Source organism: Trachymyrmex septentrionalis, unplaced genomic scaffold, assembly GCF_001594115.1.
Source record: "Trachymyrmex septentrionalis isolate Tsep2-gDNA-1 unplaced genomic scaffold, Tsep1.0 scaffold8, whole genome shotgun sequence".
In the NCBI taxonomy this organism is placed as follows: Eukaryota; Metazoa; Arthropoda; class Insecta; order Hymenoptera; family Formicidae; genus Trachymyrmex; species Trachymyrmex septentrionalis.
The window spans coordinates 551,066-567,748 of NW_017305987.1; the positions used below are offsets into that span (position 1 = coordinate 551,066).

The following is a 16,683-nucleotide window of genomic DNA, read 5'->3' on the forward strand; positions in this document are numbered from 1 at the left end:
ATACGTAGGTATGTAGATAAATAATGTACGCAAATAAGATGTGATAAAGATACGGAAGAGATGTGGAAAAATTGCGAAGGAATTGCGGAGAATGTGCGGAAAACGTGCGAAAAACGTGAGAAAGCGAATAGATAACACAAATAAGTAGATAGATCTAGGTAGGTAATAAATACCATAAATAGCTAAATAAATAATGTAGATAGGTGAATAGATCAAATCGACAAGTGGATAAATAAGCACGTTCGCCAGTACGTCCTTCGAATAAAGTGTGTTGTCCCTGGCGAAATAATTTCTCTGCTATTTACATAATTTGTATGCATTTTCTTTGCAATTTTGTTTTCATTTGTATTCAATTTCTCTCAAAATATGTTTTACATAGAAAATGCAAGAAAATTTCTCTTTAAATTACTCTACAGTTTCTTTGCCAATTCTTTTGTTATTTATTGTAAAAATTTGTTTTTAGTTTCTTCTCAGTTTTGCAGATTGATCTTGCAAAGAAAATGCAGAAAAATATCTCTTGTAATTTCTCTACAGTTTTTTTTTTAATTTGTCCACCATTTCTTTGCAATTTTGTCTGTAGTTCCTCGTTAATTTTTCTGCTAATATGATTTACGGACAAACTTTTCTGCTATTACTCTCAATTTTTTCCACAAGTCGCTTTTGTAAAGAAATAGTATATAAATAGCAGAAAAATTATTTCGCCAGGGACAGCACACTTTATTCGAAGGACGTACTGGCAAACATATATATTTATCCACTTGTCGATATGATCTATTTATCTATCTACATTATTTATTTAGTTATTTATGTACTATTTTTCTGTAAAAGCGGTTTGTGGTAAAATTGAGAGTAATAGCAGAGAAGTTTGTCCGTAAATTATGTTAGTATAAAAATTAGCGAGGAACTACAGACAAAATTGCAAAAAAAGGCGGACAAATTTTAAACAACATTGTAGAGAAATTAGAAGAGATATTTTTCTGCATTTTCTTTGTAAGACCAATCTGCAAAGAAACTGAAAAGAAACTAAAGCCAAATTTTCACGTTAAATAACAGAGAATTCGTAAACTATAGAGTAACTTGAAGAGAAATTTCCTTGCGTTTTCTATATGAAACATATTTTGAGAGAAATTGAAATATTGAATAGAAATTGAAATAAAATTGTAAAAAAATGCATGCAAATTGGTGAAAATTGCAGAGAAGTTGTGCAGAGTGTGTTACATTCCTTATTTTTACTTCGTCCTATAATAACTATTTGATAGTTTTTTTTTATAATTGTACTGATAACATCCAGTGTTGGACAGTCATTTGATCGTTAACTCGTAACGAATTAGAAATCACTCGTTACTCGAAAAAGTATTTCGATATTTGTAACGCATTACTGTCTACTCGTTACTTGAAAGTCGTTACTTGTAACGAATAACGTTATTTGTTACAAATTACTCTTGTCAGTAAGTAAATGCGTAATGATAACAAGTTATTTTTCAAAGTGATTTTTTTCAACATTAGCATAACCTCACAATATTTAGTTAGTTACGATTACTGTCACAAAAATGTTCAACATTATTATCAAATCGTTATTGTAAAAAGTAACGGCAAAAATAAAGGAGTTACATAAATTCACTTGCCATCCCTAAATGATAATTAATACATGCTAATTAAAATATTGATAACTACTAAACAAAATAAAACTACTAAAAAAGGGTGTTCTACAGTATATTACTATGGCTCTTCTACTCAATTGACTTGCAATTTCTCTGAATTAACTTTGTAGGCCATTTGAAGAAAAAAGCAATATTAACTGAAAACAGTTGAATTTCTCGGCAATTTGTCTGCAAATATTATTCCAATCAAATTTGCCGAGAAATTGCAAAGAAATTTCTCTGCTTATTTCTTTGCAATTTTTGCGCAAAGATGGTTCCAATTGTAGGATTAACAACCGAGAAATCTGTAGAGATATTACAGAGAAATGTGTAAAATAATAGCTGAGAAGTATTTCCAGGGTACATACATCTATCTACTTATCTATGTTCTCTATTCACTTTCCTATACTTTTAGTACCTTTTCGTTATCTTTTTCACACACCTTTCCCAACTCCTTTGCAACTTTTCTGCATCTTTTCTGTATCATTTCTGCATCACTTCCATACTTCTTCAGCACTTTGTATTTCATCTCTGCAATTTTCACTAGTTTATATGCATTTTTTTTGCAATTTTGTTTCAATTTATATCAAATTTCTCTCAAAATATGTTTTACATAGAAAATGCAAGGAAATTTCTTTTCAAATACTTTACAAATTTCTTTTCAATTACTCTACAGTTTCTTTGCAAATTCTCTGTTACTTACTGTGAAAATTTGTCTTTAATTTCTTCTTAGTTTCTTTGCAAAGATTGGTTTTGCAAAGAAAATGCAGAAAAAATATCTCTTCTAATTTCTCTACAACGTTGTATAAAATTTGTCCGCTTTTTCTTTGCAATTTTGTCTGTAGTTTCTCGTTAATTTTTCTGCTAATATGATTTACGAACAAACTTCTCTGTTATTACTTTCAATTTTTTCGACAAATCTCTTTTATAAAGAAATCGTATATAAATAGCAGAGAAATTATTTCGGCAGAGCTGTAGCGTCTCTTTCATGACATGCTATTATTCCCTTCATAATGATATAAAAAAGGTGTTTTTAATGTATTAACTTCAAAAATATTAATTTGACGGGAGATTACCACGTCTCTTGATAACCGATTTTGATAAAATTTCTTTATTTCTAAAATTCCACTTAGCTGTTTTTTCCCAAACTTACACGAAATCACAATTTCCTAAAAAAATATTACGACTGATTTTTAATACACACAAAGAATTTTGTATAAAATTGTATTTATGATGAATAATTATGAAATTCACTACCAAAGATATATTCAATATAAAATAGAAGTAATGGCCATAACAGTCAAGCTAAATCTTTAATACTTAATAATTCAATCTGAATTACTATATAATATGTATATGCATAGATACACTAAAAAAAAAAATTGTTCAATTAGCTAACACATTTAGTTGTTTGTAGATTTGGTTAATTCAACAAATTTTATTTAATTGATTTCAACCGTCAAACTGTTCAATGTTAGGCAGACTACGGTTAAATTTAATTAAATAAAATTTGTTGAATTAATCAAATCTACAAACAACTAAATGTTTTAAGTTAATTGAACAAATTTTTTTTTCAGTGTATTATTTGTAATCATTCAAATGCGCCGAATTGATTTTTTGGATTTATAAACGCAATTAAACTACTGTAGTAATATAGCGAATTAAATTAACAAGCAATTTTAATAATTTGATGCTGAATCAGGCATTATTTTAAAAAGATGTTAATGAAAAACTGTAAATAAATTTATGGCAAAAATTAAAGATACATTTTCACACATAAATAAAGTTACAAATAAAATTAGTGCTCGATATAGATTTTTGTTATCCTTTTTAAAATTTTAATTTTTAACAAAAAGTATTTAATAACAAATAAATAAATGATAAAAACGTGTTATTAAATGAAAATATAATCTTATTCACACAACTTTCATGTGTATATAGTTTATTTGAAGTTTATAAGTATTAAACACATTTAATTTTCTTTGCAGGGACTGTACATCCTTAATAAATTACATATGTACAATTTTTTAAAAACTGTGTTATCAATGTATACAAACGTAATAATGCAAATATAATATGCATGATATTAAATTATGTTATGTAATATATTACAAAAACCTGTATTTACATAAAATTTATGGAAAGAATATTTTTTCTTAAAATTTACTCTGAAAATATAATAGTTGTGGTACAATACAATATTTTAGATTTTTGCCATGCACTTCAGTAAAATTAATCAAATTTATTTTATATTTTATTATAGTTTTATTAGTAAGTGAGAAAAATTTACATAAAATTTTTTGAAATACAGTGTTGCCCCACAATTACCATATTTTCAAGGTAAATTTTAAGAGGAAATTCTTCTCGTATAAAATATACTGTTGTTATTGTAATTTTCCATCTAATAAAGCATATCATATTTGCATAATTAGTGATAAAAGAACTAATTTTTGTAAAAAAACGAATAATTTTATATATTACTTCCATCATAAATTGTGCAATTTTTACATACATAATTTATGTAATTTTATATATTTTTTTATAGTTGAACGAGAAGATCTCATAACTCACTATTGCAAGTTTCTTCTTTCGTGTTAGCAACGTAGGTTTGGAGAACTATTCTCCTCTTCTTTTTATATTAACAAGAAATAAATTTTGCGCCCATCTCACCTTTCAATACTTCGAATTCATCTGGGTATACGCAGCAGAAAGCACATCGACGCGAAAAGTTTTGAAAACTACTGCTTCTATCTAAGGCTGTCGAAAATAAACCTATATTACGAGGTTCAACGCGCAACTTTAGTCTCAAAGGCATCATGCAGCAGGCATACAGCTTCAGAAAGATAAGATATATGTATATCACGTTACGCGTTCGACGAAACTGGACGCAAAATCGTATAAATTACGGGAGGGTGTTTTCATAACAAGCCGTATCTCGCGCACAGCTGTTTCGCGGAAAGCGAAAAAAGAGCATGGGCAGCCTTTTTCGGTATTTGAATATTGGAGTATCACGAAGCGACCGATTCACGATGGCGAGGGAACGATTCCAAAATGATAGAAAAACCGAAATAGCCGGGACGAATTACTGAACGCGCGGTGGAATCCGTGTAAAAAAAAAATTCCACGAATTTCTCACGGACGGTGCATTCTCGCGTAATGAGAATGTAATTAATCGGGAATGGTACGTATATCTGTCGTCCAGATTTCGCCGCGCGTCAAGGATGCAAAATATTCCCGATCGCATTCTTCGCGATAAAATTCACTGGCGATATTCGCGCAATATATAATATATTTAACGGAGGGATGATATTTTCGGGTAAAAACTCAGCATGCGTTCCGAACGTGTAGAAACATCCGTTCTACACACAGAATTTCAATTTAGAAGGCCAGAACAATCATTTGCGGAATGCTGTGTGTTCTCACAGATATTGCGATCTTCGCCTATTCTGCACAGACTTGTGCGCGTGTGTGTGTTTAGCCTTTAATCCTTTAGCTACTACTCTAATGTTTAAATGTAATCGGGGCATTTACATGTTATTAAATCGCTTAATTATCTTTGAACGGCCGCGGCATATAAATGGTAATTGATTACGCTGTTTTATATGCAGAGAGCTTCGATTTATCGCATTACTATTTAAAAATGTTCGACTCTTCTCAAAACAGATAACGTCCATCACAATTTTGACGGCGTTTCGCTCATAATTTTTTTGCGCTACCATTTGCTCTGAAGTTGCCGTAACGTGGAAAATTGCTAAATCGATCGTGTTCCCGCCGTCAGAATTTGATGAATCATTAATTTAACGTTTGTTAAACTTTTTTCGTGCCGTACATTTTGCGATATAAACTAATTTCAGATAGTTTGCGTAACTGTAACATTAACGCAACGCCGCCTTTTTACGATTTTATTTCTATTTTAGAGAATTCTCGTTTAATTTTCCATAAAACCATTCAATTATAACTTACATATAGCTTATTTAGAAAATTCATCTTACAAACTGTACTGATTCGTTTATATTTATTTGAAAGACAAATAAATGCTATTTACTCGATCTTCACATAAAATTTATGCAAAAAAAAAAAACTAAATTATCCTAATTAAAAAATCTCTTTTATTTTTTTTAATAATTATTTCGCGATAAATTCGAAAGATATATGATCGAACGATTTACTTTTAATCAGAGAATAGAAAATCGCAACAAAAATGATGGGACCGAATAATTAATAGTCTGTTTATATTCAACGATAAAAGACAATTTCCTTTAGCCTCCAACGTACGTAATAGGAATTCCAAATAGAAATATAACACTTACGAAAAAGGTGCTGCCTTTAGGGAAGGCCAAAGCTCTGACTGGTCTTCCGGGATGCGTAGGTTTCGCTATTGCGAAGAGAATGAAGTAGACACTGCACCAAAACCGCGGGCGCATAATTGTCGTTATCGAGAAGAGAACGGGACCAGAGCCAAAGGTTACTTAGGAGGACAAAATTATCGTGAGATCCGTTTCGAGTTTTGCGAAGAGGCAGAGAGGGAAAAAGAGAGAGAAAGACAGAGAGAGACAGAGAGAGGAGGAGGGGGAGGGGGAGAAAGAAAGAAAGAAGGGAAGAGAAAGAGAGAAGGAGGGGAGAGAGCGAGAGAGAGAGAGAGAGAGAGAGAGAGTCTCCTACATGACACCCTTTACGCCTTTCTCCGCCAACGTTTAGCTCGAACAACCACTACGATCATTCGTGAGTCAGGAGCTTCTCGCGGGGGGTTCCCCTTCCTACCGTTTTCAACTTCCGCGCTTTCTCTCCTCTCTCTCTCTCTCTCTCTCTCTCTCTCTCTTTCTCTCTCTCTCGTTCTGGCTGTTTCGTTGCCAATTATGAGGAGCGCGGTTAGCATTAATTCCATGAGATACACTGGTCGCTTAATTCCGACCGAGCGTAACTGCGAAAGTTATTCCCGCTCCAAGTACCGACGAGTACGCTATGCTTTTACGCGTCCCGAAAGCATCGATCAATTACCAGCATTTCCGCGAATACAGTGATACTTACTTAACTACTCGTTGCGCAATATTTGCTCTTCGAGTGACGAATTATCCGCTTAGCTCGTTGCTTTCATTACTTTTCTCATTGAAATCTTTATTTTAATATCGTATTTCAAGTATTCTTGATGAATACTCGATTACTTCCGCGATTATATCAGAAAGATCGAGACAGAAAAGAGGAAAATGAAGCTCCAAATATTTCTTCTTGTAAAAAATAAAATTCTTCTTTCTAAAAGATAGAATTTCTTTTACTGCTTGTAGTATTAAATCCAAGCAATAAATCTAAGAAATCATTAAGAATTATTATTTTTATTCTTTATTGTACAAAGTAATTGCGTCGGAAACTTAAGGACCGATCGACTTTATCGTTTTTATAGATCCAGTGACACTTTCTTGACTCAGTTTCGTCTTGATTATCTTTTTTTATCTTCAACCATTTCGTACCAATTAGTAGAAACGCGATTAACGTTAAATTAAAGAAACGCGATGATTGCGTTTAATTTAACTCAAGCTAAACATAACAATTTTTTGCGTGAATTTTTCAAATCAATAATCTTTTTTTTTTATAAGCCGCATCATGTATGGCTTTGTGAAAAATACCAACTAGCTGAAAGTGTATTCTATACTTTATCTTTATAAAGGCTAAAAAATTGCATTGATAGAACTTTGAGTTTATAATCAAATAATAGAAATTTATTAAATATATATATTTATACAATGCATATATTTATAGCTATCTTTGATGAAAGAATATTAAGAAATTTTGCAATACGAGTTAGTAATAGTGGCAGATTTAAGCTTAAAAAAATTACAACGTAAACAAAACTTTTTTAAACAAATTAATTAAAACTATTTTAATCGTAAATAAATCAAGGGGCGCATAACTCATAAGAGAAATGCACTCTGAACTAACAAAATTAAAATCAATGTATCAAAAGATTGTTAATTAGTTTATTTTGACTCATCGTGAAGTGGATTTAACATTATTTTTTGCAAAATGAATAGTTTATATAATCTCAGTTTCTATATCTCAGTGATAGTTCAAACCTTATTTGAAACTTATCAAGATAAGCATCTTTCATTCTATTCTCGCTTTGAGCGATCCTGAGATAGTACAAAGGTGCCGAAAAATGTGTTTCTTTCTTTATTTCTTTTTTAATCTATTCCTCAAATCTTGATAAGTTTCCTACTACGAAAAACGCACCGTTATAAAGTATAAACCATTTTTCTGAGTATATATAACTATCCGGAAACTTACTTTGTGTCTCGTCCTTATATACCGTACTGAATATGATCGTTACTGAGAAATACTGCAAGATTTTTATCTTCAAATCAATTTAAATCTTTGAAAATGTTAAATAATTTTGGTAATAATAATGTCTTAATAATAATATCTAATATTGACTACTACATGACATTTTAAATTTAAATACTCTTCTGCTATTTATTTATAATTATCGAGCTAAATATCGCTTTAATATATAACATTATAGTAACTAGTAAAGCAATAGAAATTGCCACATGTGTATCCCTGCATGATTTACTGAAAAATATTTAGATGATAAGAAACGTACACGCTCGTAAATTCTTTGTTTATATAGAACGTTATATTTTGCTCTTAGTATCAGTTAAACCTGCGGCACATGATGCTTGATTTCCTGCTGAATTGCTAGATGGATTAGAATTTTGTCACAGTATTGGCTGCAATACTGGCACTTACAGCACCGCAACCAATATGGTGACAAGATTCTAATCCAGATAGCAATCTAGTAGGAAAACAAGCATGTACCGCAGGCTTTATTTAACTAAAGTTAAATATGCAGTTGCTTAAAACAACTCAATTTTCAAACTTTAAGAAATATTATACTGCCAGCTAATTTTACGTTTAGTACACATACAAATTACATTGAATATCCACTGAAAATTGAGATAGAAAACTGTATTCATTTCTTTAATTCGTTTTTGGCTACATTAAATTTAATAATAAATTCTTACATTAAAGTATAATGCTCTCTGGGTTATTTCATAATACAGTTGTTTTTATTAAATTTAGTTAATTTGTGAAGATGACTTTGTGCTACATTATATTATTTTTGAGATTTGATCTAGAATTCCTTGACCAGGAAGGCACGATTTGTAGATCCGTGAACAGTCGTGATATTCTCGCCCGAATTCTAATGCTCGTAAATATTCGGAGTCCAAAGGTGTATCGCTTTTTCGAGGTCTAAAATAAAAATCGTATCTTAATTTTTCACAAGATGTCTAGCATACTTAAATCCAAAAGGGAATTAAAATTGGAATGTTCTTACGTAAACAAAAGGTGCAATAATTCTCCCACAAGTCCTTCGTCCTCTAAAAGAGTCGTTGCTGCTTCGCATATGTTCTTTTTCATGCATTCTTTTCCATCAATTCCCCTTCTATAAATTATGGATTAATTAATGAAAGATGAAGCAAATATATACATATAATAGCAGCAACATTGTTTAATTACACAACAGTTTAATAACACAAAATGTTATTAATTATTTATAGTTGTTATTTACGCGTATACTAATATTAGTGATACACTAATATTAATTAAACTCTCTACATGCACAAAAAGGACAATTTCGTTAAAAGCGTTTAAAACTTAGACAAATTTAATTTTAAAAATAATTATATTAGTTGGACCATTAAAATAATTATTTAGAACGCTCAAACTAGTTGCTAGAATGTGCAAACTTTTTGTAGTATTGTTTATCATGCTTGAGACTTCTACGTAATTATTTAAATTTATAAGAAATATATTTATAAAAATTTAATTGGATATAAATCTGAAAATATATAAATAATTGTATTGCAAACAAAACTGTATTCAGATTTATATCCAGTTAAATTTTTAGATACTTTAACAATATTGTTCTTTCCATGTGTGAAAGACACTGAAAAATATATATTTTCCATCTTTGCAAATAATTCTGCTCAGCAAACGGACTGTCTATCTGTTAATTATCTCTTCAAATATCTGCAGAAATTCCGTATGTAACTTGGGACGCGTATATCCGTGTGTAAATAACGAGGTAAATTTTCATGCTGTCACGTCGTTCGATACATCGTACAGGAATGTCCAATGGTGAAATAATTCTTACCTTTCGAATTCGTCCTCCAGAAGCTGGTAGATAGTCATCCTTTCGTTCCAACTAACGCCTTTACGTCGTCGTCGTCGTGACGACGACGTGAGGAACTCCGTGAAGAATGTCGCGTTCGGCGGCAGAGAATATTGGAACTGTAAGTTCTGACCGTAAACCACAATCCTGCCTGAGAGCTCTATGGGCACTGCAAATCCCACGACGAGCTTATCACAGATACAAGCAAATAAACATATTTGCGTACTTACATATTAAGAAGATATTACTTTAGCTGCTTACAATTCTTATACATTTAGATATCTGAATGTGGATAGATCAGAAGTTACAATGAAAATAGTATACATTTTTTTATATTAAAAAAAACATGAATGTGTTCGAAAACAAAAATTATAGTAAAATCGAAAGAACAATGTCAGATGGAGCGAGTGGCAACTTTTCTCGAAAATTTCTCACATAAAATACGCTGCAAAAATTTCAACCAAAATAACATCGAAATGGAGCGGATGCGTTTGAACATTTTTAAAAGAACTTGAAGGATCTCACGATCGTATTTTAAATCACAGTACTTCCTTCTCTGTCTCTCTAGCGCAGGAAACATTTCTTTTTTTTTTTATCCTCGAAAATAAAGGATTTATCTCTTTCTCAAGCGATCGAGATAAAAGCGTCGCTTTCTACTCGGTCAGAGAATAAAAGGTACAGCCCACGAACGGATACATGGTGAGGGGCAGTTTACTCGTTCATCCGGAAAAGTATAGACCAAAGATACGGGGAACAAAAAACGGACGGGAATTAATTTTGTGATTTTCTCGAGTCAGCACGCAAGCGAGAATGGAAGACTGGAAGAGCAAGAGAACGCTTCCGCCGCAACTCAAACGACCATGGATGCTGAATAGCGTCGTCTGATGCCATCTCGCAATAGAGACATAAAAATTCATATGCTAATACCTCGTATCTGGTCGTAAAGAATAGAATTGATGGGAGTAGACGGGGGGTAAGACTCGCGAATTCATTTTAGAGATTAAACGACCCGATCGTAAATCACCCGCGAAATGGAAGAAGAAACTCGCGTTTGGTCTGGCACAAGCAAAGATACGGCGAGGGGCATCAATACCGATAACATCGACGTCTACTGTGTCTAATGCGAAAATGCGCAGCCGGCCACAGCATGATTGGGAAGAGATTGATGAGCGATCCTGGAACGAGAAGGGCGAAAGAGGAAGCAAAAATATCGCGAGATATCGAGATACGGAAAGACAATGAGAAGTGTACGCTTGAAACTTGGTGTACCAAGGTGCACCAGTGTAGAATACTGAGAGGATCTCGTTGTGTTTACATCCACCAAGTTTCGTCGACTACAGTAGTTTAATTGCGGCTTTGTCCGTGGATAAGATCCCTATCCTTACGCTATTTTCGCAACCTGCAGATGACGGAGAAGGCACTTACAACTCTCTGGCAACCTGCCATAAACCTGTCCTTCCTCCTACATTAGTTTTTATGACGCGTGACGCTTCTACTTTGCTTAGATGCTCCGTATTCTTTATGCAAGAGCGAACCGACGTCGCCAAGACGGGTTGCCAATTTATTTACATTATATCTTTACGTTCCTTTCAGGCGCATGAGACGTGTTACGAAAATACGAGCGCGATACACAAATGCATAATTTAAATGCGTAATTTAATAACGCTAAGTAAAATATTCATTGTACTTCACAAAAATTTCATTGTATTTCACAAAAAATGCTTATATTTCATATTATATAATTATCTATGTATAAGATCTTCACTCAAAGCTTGTTCAAGTGCATGATATGAGCGACCGTTTTTGCCTTTTTCTCTTGTTCACCTCGTTCATCAAGGTGAAAGAAGCATTTTATTCGTAAAAATTCAGAAAAAAACTTAGCACATAATGTAAAAATATTTCAAATATATAAAGTATATTATTTAAAGGTAACATTAAAAAAGTAGCCATTAAAATAATAGTCGACTACGTTACGATAAAGCCAAGTATTACGTAAGAGACGATACAGATTTTTTTTCTTGCACGAAACAAATTTTTTGAAACTACATCGATTTTAGAGTTGAACAGGCGCGCCTTGAAATATTATAAATTTATATTGACTTCTTTTCGTTCTCAGAAGCAATAATTTAAATCTTAATGGCGAACTTTGCACTTTGCACTTTGAATTTTTTTCTACTGATTCCTCAATGTTTTTTTTGTGTTATAACCAGCCTCGCTTTTCGTCGAATTGCTGTAAATCGCGTAACATTTCCGTTATGCAGCGGACCCGGTGGATGCATCGACGGAATCTAAAAGACGAATCTAAATTCGTCCCGCGAAAGAAGGATCGGTCGTCCTTATTGGAATCAAAATGAGAGATCGATATCCATTTCAAATATCTGCTCAGCGAAAGGACGTGAAGTGCGCTGCGCTCGCGGCGTCTTGTTTTCTCTGCTATCGCATTTTCGTATTTACATTAGGAATCTCAATCGCAGTATCCGAGCTTCGTAATTCCAAATGTTTATCTGAGAATTTACCTGTGTCATGGATATCGATTTGTTAAAACGGCGGTGCTACCGATCTTCAGAAGAAACGCACGCAAGCCTCTTGAATTGGCACAGAAATCTCCGGCGAGCTTTCCTCGTGATATTTAACAGACATTATATAATTCATCCAACAGCATTATATCAAGCGTGCAATAACGAAGACATTCGCGAAATATATTCAGCGCTTTATTAACGATGCGTTTTGCGCAAAACGATATTACTGCAGGAAGCAATACTTCGAGAAGAAAGAGCTCCGCCTTTCCTGTTTCCTTCGTCTTCTCGTCACGAATCACAATCAAACCTCAACATAATTTCCTCCTCGAGTTTGCACGTGCGGCGACCCGAACGCGCCCAATTCGCTTTCCTCTTTGGCCGCGAGCGTTTTAAAAGGCAAACATTCAAATATTTACAATTGCCGCGCGCTGCTCCTTGGATTAAAGGGCCTTTTCGACTTTCAAAAGAGAACAATTGACTATTTCTATTTCTATGTTATAACGAGACGTTGATTTGCTTCGTTCTTCTGCGTATGTATGCCATCGTGCCATGTTTCGACATGCCCTTTCACGCGCATTGATCGCATCCATACATCGAATTCGTCTCTCGTGCACTTTCGTTCTATTTTTTATTTCCTGTTTTCACAAAATGGTAAAAAAGGTGCAACTGCGCAATCGTTCGTGCTGCCAAATTCTTTTCTGAAACGTTGCATTTTATTTTTAGTATTGCTCCGCAATATTTTCGCAACGGGTTAGAATAAGTGACACGATTTTGACGTTTTGCCAATTTATGATAACTCAATTTTCAATTACGTTGCACTGATATGCACGTATTTATTTTTATTGCATATTACACGATAACAGAAATATATTTATAAAAGAAAAAGAGAAAAATATGTCCCGAAGAAATACTTTATATTAAGACAAAAAATAAATGAATATAAAAAAGTAATAATTGCGAATAATAATGTAGATTTCAAATATAGTAACGTTTTCGAGCTTAAAAAATATAAAATCTCATCAAGGCATGTACAACGTTCATTTTCAAATAAGTATTTCAAATAAGAAAATTTTGTTAATTGCAAGTGTTATTTATAAATTTTATAAACATTATAATTCATAGGTATTATTTTCTAAATTTAAAATAAGAATCGTCTTTAATCTTCGAAATAACAATTATCTTTCTATAATTGCGTAACAAAGTTTGAAATGGAAAAGTGAAGAGGAAGAACTAATACTAAGAACTAACTCTTATTTCTGATTATTCCTTCATTTGAAAACCACTTATTTACGCCAATCAGATACTCCATTAAGTTTTCATTTAATTTCTTCTAAGTTTTCTTTCCTTTAGAGGAAGGAAGGGGAGAGAGAGAGAGAGAGAGAGAAAGAAAGAGAGATAGTACTAATAATTAAGAATATCTCGTAGAGACAACGAAAACGAAGACAAACAAAACCTATCACGACATCGAATCGTCTCATCTAACAGAGAAAATTGCACAGTAGGAGTTTTTCGATTTAATTAGAGGATTTAAGAGTGGACCGCAGATAAAACTGCAGTTAATTATCAATCGTCCTGTGGCGAATGCCGGGATATTCTCGCTATTTAAATTTGTTCCCCTGCTTTTCGTGTTGCCGAAGGTAGTAACAGCACTGTTACTGTTAAACTGTATTTAAAGAAAATTTAATGCATTTCGTTACTTTGCATTCGAACTGATTTCAATCTTACTGTGTTAATTAAGCTGGCTAGAATAAATTTATAGAGAAGATTAGATCAATGTATGAGAGAGTAATTTTTATTTAACGTGTATACAAAAAGTTAAAAAAAATATTATGAATATATTAACGTACAAAATAAAATCTGCTCGCCCTCTCTCTCTCTCTCTCTCTCTCTCTCTCTCTATTTTTTAATTATTTTTTATTACTTATAAAAATTAAAACGATCAAGTATAAAATATTTTATAACTAGATATCTCAGTATATGCAACATTTTTGTTTCTGACTTTACAAATTATAAATTACAAACTGTAGCTTCAAGTAAAGGATGTAAATAATTAATTACATTTGCGTTTTAATTAAATTGTTAATTAGATATTATATTTGCGCGTGCGCGTACGCAAAATATTGCGTTTTTATTTAACGATTGATGAAAATGGTGAGACAACACGTGTGATCACGTAAAATTGTGCGTTGAAACTAAAGCTTTACCGTTGAAAGAGCGTTTCTTTGTGAAACACTCTTGTGAAAACTTGATTTCAATAATATCCAAATTGCAAAATGATTACAGAAATCTATCACGTCCAAGGATAAGAGCGTCAGTGGTTCATCAGATGGAAGTTATTTGCCGCGGGATAGAATCCGTATCGTCACGAAGAAGATACTCGCTATTACATCTCTCGGCGAAATATTACGCCGCGAGAATTGTAATTAGTTAACACGTTTTCTTGAGAGAAATATTCAGACACAGAAAATTTTCAAATACACGAGCAAAGCAAAGAATACTTCAAAAATTAATTCTCGGACTAATCAAGGATTACAATCTCCGAGCAAGGAACTTTGCATGATAAAATTAAAAACACGATAAAGCGCGCGATATTACAGCGTTGTTCTGGAGGAAAAGTGATACTCCGTAAAGATAAGAAGTGCTTAAAAATACCTTGAATGTTCCTCCAAATGGAAAGATGATTGGCGGCGAAGGCAATATTTGCCTTCTCGATTTAGACGCGGAACTCTCGTTTCTCCAACAATATAATATGAGAAAACTGAACAGGAACACCATTCTCGCCATTAGGAACTGATAGAACTAATAAAAGAAATATATAATAAATTTATTTCTACAAATACACATAATGCATTATTAAATATTAAAAAAGTAATAATAACAATAGTAACTCAATTCCTCTTGTTAAAAATAACATTTTATTATTTTTATGTGTATCAAAATGTAAATCAATCCATTTCTATGGTTAGTTTTAAAATAAACAATGTCTATATTAACGTATGCACACATTTAGTAATTAATAAACTGAATTTAAATTAAAAAATGCGGCCAAATGGGTATATAAGAAATGTACTACCAATTCTAGCAGTGAAATAAGGATTAAAATAGATACTAAATGAAAGATCTCGTTGAGCTAAATACAAACATACATTTTTATTTTGCACCGATTTTTCATTTCAACGTTATAGAGTTCCAAAGATCCCAAATTTAAAACAGCTATTTATTATGTGAGGCACAGCCACACTATCATTATATATAGATCAGTCCTGTCTAAAACTCGGCTCGCAAGCTAAAGTGCTTTCATCTATCTCCTTGCTTCGATAGAACGAGACAGAGTAAACAAATAAGGATAGACTGTGCAGTTTAATGAAATCCAGATATCGAAGTGGAGTCGATCAGTACCAATTTATCCTTACGGACAGTTTTCAAACAGGTTGAGAAGCCATCGTGGCGAATTGTTGCGATCTGGCACGCGCATTGTTGGATGCTGCAGTTATATTACGACTGTCATATGGTGTCTTGTATATGGCCACAGCCATGGTTGCATTCCAAATGAAGGTTTGGAAATGCTCACGTTGTCATCAATCGTAACTCGGCACAATTAATAAATGACTAAACTGACACTTTCTTAAAGTGTACATCTCTCTCTGTCTCTCTCTCTCTCTCCATGTGCAATATATTCAAATCTTAAAATGTAATTCCATGGGCAATATATGTATACGTTATATACACTAATATTATATAAATGTATATCCTATAACTTTGAAACAGAAAATCGGTGCAAAATAAAAATATATATTTGTATTCAGCTCAATAAGATCCTTCATTTGATATCTTTAACTCCTAATTTTACTGCCAGAATTAAGGGCACATCGTGCACTCTTATTTACTTAAGTTAAATTGTTTAACTCCATTGTTTTAAGCTAAATTAAGAACATATTAAGTAGAAGCAGTGGTGATCTATGGAAATAATTAAAAATAACTCAAATTAAGTACCGTAAATGGAGGATTCAATCATTCAATCAAATTCATGCAAATTCAATCATGGAATTTATTAATAAGTCTCTAAAGGAAGTTTAAGTTTTACAGACTAATGGTTGGACTCATGATTGAATCTGATAAAAATACATGCAGTCCCAAGTTATTTATACTGTCCCAAGTTACCTACATTTGCGGTATAATTTGATATTATAAATTTAATGTATATAGTATATATTCCAGATTCTTCATCTTGATTATGGCAAATTAATTGTATGTATTTGCCCATGCTTTCCTTTATATATTGATTTGGGTACCAGTTTCAACAGTAATACGAGTATACTCGAAAAAAAAAAAAAAAAAAAAAAAAAAGTTTAAATAA

The 16,683-nt window shown here is 32.4% G+C and overlaps 2 protein-coding genes across 2 annotated transcripts in view; both read right to left on the minus strand.

Moving 5' to 3' along the window:
- LOC108754386 overlaps positions 1 to 6,081 on the minus strand; it is a 13,610-nt gene extending 7,529 nt beyond the window's left edge. Inside the window, exon 1 of the mRNA XM_018496639.1 lies at positions 5,951 to 6,081. Within this exon, the coding sequence (XP_018352141.1) occupies positions 5,951 to 6,064 (114 nt within the window). The 5' untranslated portion in view covers positions 6,065 to 6,081. The remainder of the gene's footprint in view (positions 1 to 5,950) is intronic.
- Positions 6,082 to 8,676: 2,595 nt separating this feature from the next.
- LOC108754462 lies at positions 8,677 to 15,110 on the minus strand. The gene is made up of 4 exons (XM_018496734.1): positions 14,979 to 15,110; positions 9,790 to 9,995; positions 8,971 to 9,078; positions 8,677 to 8,885 (listed from the first exon to the last, which is right to left on the minus strand). The coding sequence occupies exons 1-4, from the start codon at positions 15,108 to 15,110 to the stop codon at positions 8,744 to 8,746; spliced, it is 588 nt and encodes a 195-aa protein (XP_018352236.1). The 3' UTR covers positions 8,677 to 8,743.
- Positions 15,111 to 16,683: the final 1,573 nt, after the last annotated feature.